Below are 10288 nucleotides of genomic sequence, written 5' to 3' on the forward strand. Positions count from 1 at the left end.
CACCGAACCTTTATCATCCTATCGGCATAACCAGTACATAGCCATTCATTCCCAGATCAAATTTGTAGATCATACCCATCCCATGTGACAACTAATGATCTGCATACATATAGGAATACCATCAATAGATATCTGGAAAATAAATATTGTATTTTATGAGAACTAAGATGCTCTAATGGACCAGTATAATTCCAAGCAAACATGCAGAAGAATATTGAAGGTTTAAAGTTTTAGCGAGTATAAAATTTCAGCATATGGATATTAGAATTGCATGCATGCTCAAAATAAATAATTTTGTCAATCCAAAATATAATATATTGTTGCATTGGTAACTAGCCAATAGTTTGCTATTAATTCTTGACATTCTTTAAAAAAAATCTTGATGTTTAAGTTTGTCCATGCCCATTATTATATCTGTAACGCTTAGTTCAAAACTTGAAATTAACATATGCTTTTCTTCAAACAGAATTAATCATAACAAATGGAGTAACACAAATACCGTACCACCAGACCAAGAGTTTTCTTTTATACATATTGGCATATTGACATGCTCTGTTATAATGGATGTGCAAATAAGATTTTTATTTTTGCTGTTATGCAACTAATATTCTAACCCACTGACCTAACTCAACTTAAGACAGGACAACATCATAGAGAAGGAATGTCAACAAAACTCAAGTAACAAGTACTCGTATTATGTTATGCATCCATCAGTACACAAAGTTATGATTTACCTGTTATTAACACAATTACGTGAAGAAAAGAACATGCTAAAGTTCTATGCATGTGTGTGTGTGTGTGTGTGTGTGTGTGTGTGTGTGTGGAGAAACTAATCAAATTTAAATGTGTATTTCTGAACAAATATACTCACATCACAAATCCTTCAATCCAAGTGTGTGAATTCCATCCGTTCAAACCTGCGATAAGAGAAATTGAAAAGGAGAGACATGTCACCTGCATCCAATTAGCGTATAGAACATCACGATATCATTACATCACCTTTGTGGGGCCTTGATCAATGCTTCATTCTTAAACATTACAGCAAAAACAAATGCATATGAAAGCTAGAAATTGTTCTACTTTTTTTCATGATAGGGACTACCACACAAATTCTTTGAGATGTGGGACGGTAAGAATTGGAGCAGAGAAACGTTGATGTAGTAGGTGCTAAGCCATGTTGTAACACCTGGAAACAAATATCTAACCTAGCTAAGCAAAAAAATTAAAAATCAAGGAAAACATAACAGACTAAAAATATCTACCCTAGCTAAGCAATAAAAAAATTAGAGGGAAACATAACAGACTAAACAGAACCCTAACAGGTAACTCTACAAATATTCACCTGGCATACGTTATCTCATTCCAACAAATATTGGAGTTACCTGTTACTGTATTTGGCAAGCAATTTCACTTTTAAGGAACTGTAACGTCTTGTTTTTCAGATGATCCATTCATAGACTTTTTTCCTCAGTAAGAGGCCAACTTCAGTAAGGTTCAAAAATAGATATTTTGGAAAGTCTATGAAACACCTGAGTTAGACTCAAATAAGGAATTGAAACTGCAATTGTAAAGACCAAGCTGCCATTTTTTTTTTGTTCTCATTCCAGCCATTTCAACTCTCATCTTCTGAAACTCAGCCAACATCCTACAAATAAAGATGTTCAACAAATAATGGTGCAAGACAAAGCATTCTGATTACTATAATGAAAACAACTCCAATGATATTTTTTTTACATTTTCTGTGATATTATACCTGACCTGATCATCATATTAGCATTTTTATCACCTAAATTTCAAGCTATTACTTGACATCTTATGAATTAAATGGTAGCTCCAAGGAAGATATCTTTGGCTTTGCCGTGCTCGCTCAACTTCCCCCTGCCATGCATGTATCTGCTTAACAAAAGCACAACAGTACAACGCATTTGTAGATAAATAAATACAGATACACAATCATTGATATGGTAGCGGATCATATGGGGGTGGCGCAGATCACGTGCAGCATTATATAATCGGTTGAATTTGGAGCTCAGTGCCGTTCAATCTGGGCTGCTTGCTGGTCTGGCGTCAGTGAGCTCGTGGATATAGCAGACTAACAGTTAGAATAAAATGCGTTCTTTGGTTCATGTAGAGGTACCCGATGGTAGCAGCCAATGAGGGTTCTGGCACAGCATCGTGCACGGCGTTCCCGCGCCATTGGCATCGGCGCACTCGGCGGCGATCTCGAAGGCCGACTTGCCGGACCCCACGACGGTGATGCGCTTCCCCTTAACCAGCGCGGCGGCGTCCTCGTCGGCCATGTGGGAGAGCTCCATGCAGTGGAGCACCCGCCCGCGGAACGCCTCCGGGCCTGGGGACACCGCTGGGATGTTGGGCACGCCGCTGAAACTGCCGATGCAGAGGATCAGGAAGTCGGACTCATGCACCTCCTCCGTCTCCGGCTCCTGCTCGCCGGCGCCGCGGTGGCCCATAGTGAGGCGCCACACGCTCGAGCCGTCGCCGAAGGCCTCGCCGTTGCCGTTCCACCTCTCCCACCGGTCCGCCGCGCCCTCCGGCTCCGCATCGACGTACTCCACGGCGACGACCCGGCTCCGGAACCCGACCTGGGAGAGGGGCACGAGATTTGTGGGTAGATAAGGAAGGGCAGGGGCCTTGATCGTGAGGAAAATTTGAGCGAGGAACAGAAGCTGGAAAAAAATCCTGGTATAATTGGAAGGAAATAAACGAATGCGGGAGGGAGCATCTGTATGGAAAGAATCGTGGGAGGGGAGGGTGAAAAGATTGGTGTTTATGGAAGCTTTTTGTTATGAAAATATTCGATATGATTTGATCCCTCTGGTATATGGAAGGGAAGGATGGAACGATTGGTGTTTTATATGGAAGGGTGTGATCGATGGAAGGATGGAAGGGTTCATTTGGTTTTTCTAGGCATGGGGCGTGTGGTTCCGATGATGCATGAATGAAAACCGGTTTTGGTTTTCAGAGGGAGAAAAAAAATCGGTGGGAGGGAGATCGCCTGGTGGGGGGAGATCGTTGGAAGGCTGGAAACGAACGAAACGAACGAGCGACTTACGTACTGAGACATTAGGAGTAGAGACAGATTTGGGAATGAGAGGCACAAGGAATACTTGAGAAAGCAGCAAGAGAAATTCTTGCTTTGGTTTTAGTCTGTTTTGTCTATGTTTTTTTATGTGTTTGGTCTTAGGGTCTGCAATACTGCATCAGCTGGGGTAGAAGCAGAACATTACACAGTTCTAGGGCAAAACAGGGTTTCATGCCAAATTGACCATCTTTACAAGTTCTTGAAAACGCAAGACATGTCATTCTACGAATACAGATTAACCTGGTAACTTTCACTTTGAATAAAGCACAGGCAGCGGTGAATTAATTAGTTTTATCATCAGCACAAGGAACATAGCTTCATTTCCATATCATACAATGACTTTTTTTTACTACAAACTCATGCTACATCAATGACTTTACCACAGGCCTGGTCAGCATAATGGACTGCTCCTAGTCTTTGATAAATGTCTCGTTAAAGAGACCTACACAGATGTCCTGAATTTTAAAAGAATCCCATCAGAAGCCCTATCTAAAGAAAATCCTAGTCTTAAAAAATTATCTCATCACAAACAAACTTCCCAGATGTTCTAACCTTTAAGAAAATCACATTAGAAGTCCTACCTAAAAGAAATAGCTGGCTGCTCTTACTCTTACGAATTATCTCATCAAAAAACACCTATTCAGATTTCCTAATCTTAAGAGAGAAAATCTCATTAGAAGTCCTATCTAAATGTTCCTACAAGGCAACCAATTTAGTCAGTGAGGGACAAAAAAGTTGCAAAATACAGTTCGATTGTCCCATGTTACAAGTTACATTTTCCACAAGGTCCACACTGCAAGAACAACATAATTAGCAGCAGGCAAGACCCTAATCTGAAGCACCTTCAAATAAACAGCCATTCATGATATCTGCATCACCAACATAAAAGTAAGAGTTAGAGTCTGGGATTATCACAGATGCAAACAAAAGCCTATTGTTTGCCAATGTTGCTCCTCATTGGTGTTCGTAAAAATGGATAATAATTGCGAAGCTTATACAGGGTGCAGACCATTAAAGAGTTGCAAATGGCATACAATGATTTCGAAAGAAACATCACCGAGTAAACTGCGAGCGATTTTTTTAATAGTTCATTGTGTTCCAATTAATCACCATATGGTATGGTCAAAGTGTTGGTAAACTGAAAACAATATACGACTAGTGACTACATTATGAATTTATGGTGCAAGTCAGGCCTAACCAGATCCTGCCATATAGTAGTAAAGAAAGTCAGCAAGCCCATCATGACTGATATATTAATACCACTAGATATGCCAATCAAAGGAAATATCTGAGTAAACTTCTCAAGTTAAGTGAGACTTAAGAAATGAAATTGGCCCAGGTCCAAAACTGACAGTGGACATAAAGGAATGTCAGTGCAATCGTCCCTAACATCACATACTGTACAGATGCAGATAAAATCAAATGAGACTAATATTTACAAAGGCGGGCAAAAGGCAGATCCTATTCTCTTGAATGACTAATAAATAATTCACCAAAGGTTAAAATATTCATCATTTAGGCTCCAAACAACAAAATAAAACTCTTAGGTTGACTTAAAAACAGAAGCTCACTATGCAGCTTAAATCTGAAACATTTCAATTCATGTTTCACCAAAAGACAAAGAATTAAGAAAAGCAATACAAAATAATCAATATATGCATCTACCCAACAACAAATATTTGTTCAAGAAGCACGTACCAATTGATCTGTAGCAGGTCTGGTGACAGAAACCTTTTGAGCCTCCTTCTAACAGAATATGACATTGATTGACAATAGAAGTAAGAAGAAAACTGTAGCTAACTAAGTCCATTACCCATCTCATCGGTTTTGGAACTCTTATGCTGCCACAGATAAGTCATGTTAACAGACCAACAAAATGTGCTGCAAGGAAATTTGTTGTACCAGGAAGCAAATAGTAATTGTACATCACCTTGCTTTTTTTGTGCTTATGCACGTCTGCCGAATCCTCCGTCCCCTCATGCTTCCTCTTCTGAACAATTTGTGGACATATAAAATATAGCTAAGTGATGAGTAAGACTTGGAGATACTGAAGTTTTAAACATAGAGAAAATGCAGCAACCTTCTCATGATGCTTATCCTTTTTCTTATCCTTGTCCTTGTCTTTGTCTTTAGACCGATCCTTATGTCGATGTTTGTGCTTCTTATGCTCCCTGTCTTTATCTTTGTCTTTGTGCTTTTTGTGTTTTTTCTCTTTGTCCTTGGACTCACTTTTCGGTTTGCCCGAAATAGTAGGTATACCTTTTTCAGCCTGTTGATTGGTTTAATTGTTAAGTGTATGATAGGAAAATGCAATAACACCATAAAGCAAGTAGGATGGCAAAAATGATCTTACAGAGGGTAAATCTACTGGAGCAGTTTCTCGAAGCTGAAATGCTTGCCCCAGTGTTTCCATATCAAAGGACTTAATATAAGCAGGCTTATCCCTTAAGTATGCATTCTGAACGAGTTGATCTAGCTTCATTCCTTCTCCTTTCCGAATTTCAGTGTCCCCCACAACATTGTGAAGGTAATGTGTATCTGAGATTGCAAGTGGCAAAGGCCTCTTGCAAAAGAAATCATGGTGCGGCTGCAATTTGTACTGACTTATTAAATCAACAGCACCAGTGAGCTCCCTAGGTCCTGAAATAGAAAGTCATATTATGGACTACCAGCATTGCATATAACCAAGGCAATTTGAAGAAGGATGCACATCATGCCAGGAAAATGCACTCATGCATACAAGTACAATGGGCACTTATTTCTCTGGTAAGGTCCAATAAAGTAGCTTATCAGGGGGCAGAACAGACAATGTGGTTGTTCAACATATAGGTAAAAAAATGTCAACATGAGGAAACTTTGGCGATTCCAGATATGCTGCGAGCTTAAGGTATCAAATGTAGGGCAAGATTGACTGTCCAAGTTTTGAACGTCGAATGTATATTTCTTGTGCAATATTTTGCTGATGGCTACAAGATAACAATCATAACTACAGTAATAGAGAAGTACTTTTGTATACAAGTCGAATGGTATCAATTGTGTAACATAACCCAGTAACCCACGTAATATTGGATTATTTATTATTGGTAAAACTTGAATCAGGGCGGTCAAAAGACAGATACCTTACAGAAAGAAACAAAGGGAATATCAGATAACAAAACACAAAACATCACAGTACTTAACAAAGGAGATCAACTAAAGTAGATGCTTAATGAAGCAGAGGATGCTCCCAACCGGTCAGTTTCATCTTCAAAGGTGAGAAATCCTTTAACCTTCCAATAATGTGTGGTATAAACATCCATATATAGTTAATTACAGAGACAAAGCTCCCTAGCGGAGATGAATATGCTTGCCAATGCTACTTTCCTGCATTCTGACAAAAGCAGTACCTTTGCCAAACTTCTTGTCGTCAGAATCCATCAGACTGAAGCTCGATCTATGCACAAGTCATCTTCACCTGAAATTCAATTTGACAATATTTTACAACTAATGTTTGAAAGTGGAGGCAACCATTCTCAGTATGAACTAACAAACAGCACAACTGAACTGATACCAGCTCCCAGAAGCAGAATTCTTATTGACGATAAAATGATTCCATTTCTCAAAAGCAAACTATCTATTGGAAATAAAATAATCGCACTTCCCAACAAGAGACTGATCTATTATGTATCTGCAAATTCAACCACATAAAACAAGTTCAACTTCAGTCCAGTCACCATATGAATATAGATAAACAGTATACAGTAAGCTAAGTACACCAACCCTGGAGGCCGTATACAAAGAAACTATGATCATGTTATGGAACATATGTCATGGTTTTCTTGCACTTTTTACTGGCAAAGTAGCAAAATGGAGCAGAGGAAGTTAAATGGTTTTATGGTACTGTTTGTCTTTTATATTTTCACAACACTGAATTACTGACACTAAAGTTGCAGGTAGCCATACAAGATACAACTGCTGAAGGTTATGCCAGATTGATAACTGATAGTTCCTTTCTTACACACAGTAAGAAGGTAAGTAATTCCTGGGCATTGCTAAAGGAGGCAAGTGAAAGATCATCGCTAGAGTTATAAGATCATTCTTTGTAGCACATGCATGAAGCAGTAATAGGGCCAACGTTGATACCACAGAATTAATGGGGGAAAAAATGCCCCAGCGTGTAACCTCCAAAACATCTCTAGCTCAGCAAACATAAGTAGTGATCATACAGTGAGTTCACTATCTGGTACTTTTTCTATACCAACACTGGTAACTTTTTTATATCAACACTAAAATTGCAACAGGTAACCATATAGATAAAAACTTATAACAAAGTGAGAGTTGCGATTTCAAGTACCAAACTAGTAAAGTGTGTTACAGTATCCCCCATATGGCATAAAGTGGGTCATTATACAGAGTCTATAGGAGTACCTAGGTACAGATTAATCATGCCCCAATCTGTTTATCCAAATGTACATTCTAAACCGAGGTAATTAGGCTGGAAACAGGGAGAATGCGCCTCAAACATGACCGCCGGAAGCAAGCAGCGTGATACCAAAAATACTAGCGTCCAAAAGGATATTCACATTTTAAAATTCACCCAACTAGCCACCAACCTCTCCGTCCTAAAACAGAGCAACCTAGTCTAGGGTTGGACAGCGAACCCCACTATCGGGTTCAGTTGCACCTAGTCGCCGACCCAGTGCCCGGCCGAATTCCGCGGCGACGACGCGCGAGGAAGGAGAGGATGGGGCGGGCGAGGACCTCACCGTGGCTAGGGATGACCGGCGTCGGCCGGGTGGGGTGGGGCAGCGCCCGCGTAGTAGATCTGCCGGGGGGGCAGGCGGGGATGGCGTGGGGGGCGCCGATCTGGCAGCGAGGGGCGGCCGGTCGCCGGAGGAGGGAGGTCTGCGGGCGGCGGGCGATGGAGTGCTGGGGGGAAGATGTTGGCGGTCGCCGTTGGATTGGATCTCACGGTTCGGCGATCAAGGCTTACTATTTCTGTGCGTGGGAAAATATCAGGTGATTCCACCTTCCACTATTCACATAATAAAATAATTAAATTACAACTTTTTTGAAACATACTCCCTCCGTTTCAAAATAGATGGACCAATTTTATACTAACTTTGTACTAACTTATCAGGTGATTCCACCTTCCACTATTCACATAATAAAATAATAAAATTACAACTTTTTTGAAACATACTCCCTCCGTTCCAAAATAGATGGACCAATTTTATACTAACTTTGTACTAAAGTTAGTACAAAGTTGAGCCATCTATTTTGAAACAGAGGGAGTACTTTTTAAAAAATGAGAGCATATATATGTTCCGGCATCACTTGGATATTCTCCCTTCTGTGTGCTAATTGCTCTGACAGGTTTTTTTCAAAAACAAAAGCCTTTCATCTATTAATAATATGCAAAATACTCCCTCCGATCCATATAACGATGTTCCAGCTGCAGGTAATATGGATCAGAGGGAGTAGTAGAAAGTTCCCATAGGTGTAATTAAAATTACAAGCAGGACCATAGACCTTCCGTCGGGCATAAAACCTAATACATAAAGCCCGAACTTGTATAGCCTGAACTCAAAGCCCTATAATGGCTAGTAGTTTTGAAAACCTTGAAAACTAGACAATTCCCTGCGCGTTGCTGCGGGAATTTGTAGCAATATGTTTAGATGGTACTTGGTTGAATGGAATGCGGATATTCCGATTAACAATATGAGCATGAAAATACAAAATATAAGAGATTTATTCTACTTTATTATTCTATTGTTGCAAAGTCTTGGAACATAAGTAGCATAATGTTAGTTTATAATTCCTTGGAGTTGTTCACGCGGTTGTCTTCTTCATTGAGGAAAATTTGGACATGTTAAAATCCTTTCTTCATGTACTCCAAGATGTATTTGGTGGACCTGAATGGATGTTCCTGGAGTAGCTTTGTGGTGTTGTCTTCACACGCGTCATCTTTCAAAGTGATCAATGTTGGTGATTTGGTGGCATTTCCATGTCTGCTATGGCCTCCATGTACTTTTTGTGAGTTTTTCTTGATGCATGAGTTGATGAAAGGGTAGAACATTCTTTGTTGTGTAAGGTTGCATCCTGTAAAAAAGTAGGCATGAAAATTGTGAAGTATCATAGACATGAAACTGGTGAAAGAACTTTGTATGCAATAGACAACCTTTTGTCTTCTTGCTGCTTGTCCATGTACTTGACAATACTCATTTTTTAGTTGCAAAAAAGATTTGCTTGTAGTTGTAGGTTTTATTGGGGGTATTATATAGGCAGCCTGCAATCGTAAGAGTGTCTAATCGAAAGATGTTTAGAAATGCTTAATACAGAATTAACTGAGCAATGAATGAATTTATAGTGTCTAACCGAAATATGTTTTAGAAAGCTTTAATACATAATTAATTGACCAATGAATTTTTAGAAACTGGCAAGTGTTACTTACATTGTGATTGTAATAACAGCCATTTGAGGTGTTAATGTAGGAATCAATATTTTACTTGCATGCACAATTGTACAGTATATTAAAAATTATTATGGCCTATTTATAGCAGTGTATCCATTATTGATTAGTACAGATTTGCAAACATTGCAAGAAAATCTGAAGTCGCTTGCATGAAACCAAAACTACAGGTGAGTAGGCATCTCGGTTACAATATAAAGGTACTGGGTACGAGAACGTTCTCGATTACAATATAAGTTAAGCAACAACAAAAATATTGTGGTTGGCTGGCAGTATGAAAGCACTATGGAAGTTCAACATTCTCGATCATTTGTCGTTTGGAGGACTGTGGAAGTTGGCTGTATAAGCATCATGGAAGTTGCTTGCATGAGCATTGTGGATGTTGCCTACATGAAGTGGGATACATAGTATTGTTTAAAATGCAACATAGATAAGAAGTTCTGAATGTTTGAATAAAAAACCTAAGGTACATAATATACAGTACCTTTGTATGCATGTTTGTTTTAGCCTGTCTTTTCATAGTTGTTTGTTGCATTTTTATTGTCTGCATTGGTGGGTACGGATAATATTTAGAACTATAAATATTTGAACAGAAAAAACTCATATTGGAGAGATTTTCAAACTATAGGTCATGGGAAGTAATACATACTCTCGCTTTGCTTTTGCCTTTTTGAAAGATTATTATCTGGACTTTTTGAGCTGCATTCAGAAATTCGATTGCATTGAGCAGGAAA

The 10288-nt window shown here is 39.2% G+C and overlaps 1 protein-coding gene across 2 annotated transcripts; it reads right to left on the reverse strand.

Moving 5' to 3' along the window:
• Positions 1 to 3380: 3380 nt before the first annotated feature.
• Positions 3381 to 8064, reverse strand: LOC125507753 (probable mediator of RNA polymerase II transcription subunit 19b). Of its 2 annotated transcripts, XM_048672244.1 has the most exons (8): positions 7849 to 8064; positions 6654 to 6770; positions 6490 to 6557; positions 5457 to 5743; positions 5184 to 5372; positions 5034 to 5093; positions 4802 to 4944; positions 3381 to 3972 (listed from the first exon to the last, which is right to left on the reverse strand). In XM_048672244.1, exons 3-7 carry the CDS (start codon positions 6518 to 6520, stop codon positions 4900 to 4902), a joined length of 612 nt encoding a protein of 203 aa, XP_048528201.1. In that variant the 5' UTR covers positions 6521 to 6557; positions 6654 to 6770; positions 7849 to 8064; the 3' UTR covers positions 3381 to 3972; positions 4802 to 4899. The 2 variants fall into 2 exon arrangements, with proteins under 2 accessions (XP_048528201.1, XP_048528200.1); XM_048672243.1 differs by lacking the exon at positions 6654 to 6770.
• Between the last annotated feature and the right edge of the window lie 2224 nt (positions 8065 to 10288).

This window comes from Triticum urartu, chromosome 5, assembly GCF_003073215.2.
Source record: "Triticum urartu cultivar G1812 chromosome 5, Tu2.1, whole genome shotgun sequence".
NCBI lineage: Eukaryota > Viridiplantae > Streptophyta > Magnoliopsida > Poales > Poaceae > Triticum > Triticum urartu.

What these genes read in the sequence shown, in the direction of transcription:
- LOC125507753 (XM_048672243.1), bottom strand. Translation starts at nt 6,520, where the DNA reads ATGGATTCTGACGACAAGAAGTTTGGCAAAG. An exon ending in CGACAAGAAGTTTGGCAAAG is followed by an intron (nt 5,744 to 6,489) that starts GTACTGCTTTTG and finishes TTTCTATTTCAG; the next exon opens with GACCTAGGGAGCTCACTGGT. An exon ending in CTCCAGTAGATTTACCCTCT is followed by an intron (nt 5,373 to 5,456) that starts GTAAGATCATTT and finishes ACCAATCAACAG; the next exon opens with GCTGAAAAAGGTATACCTAC.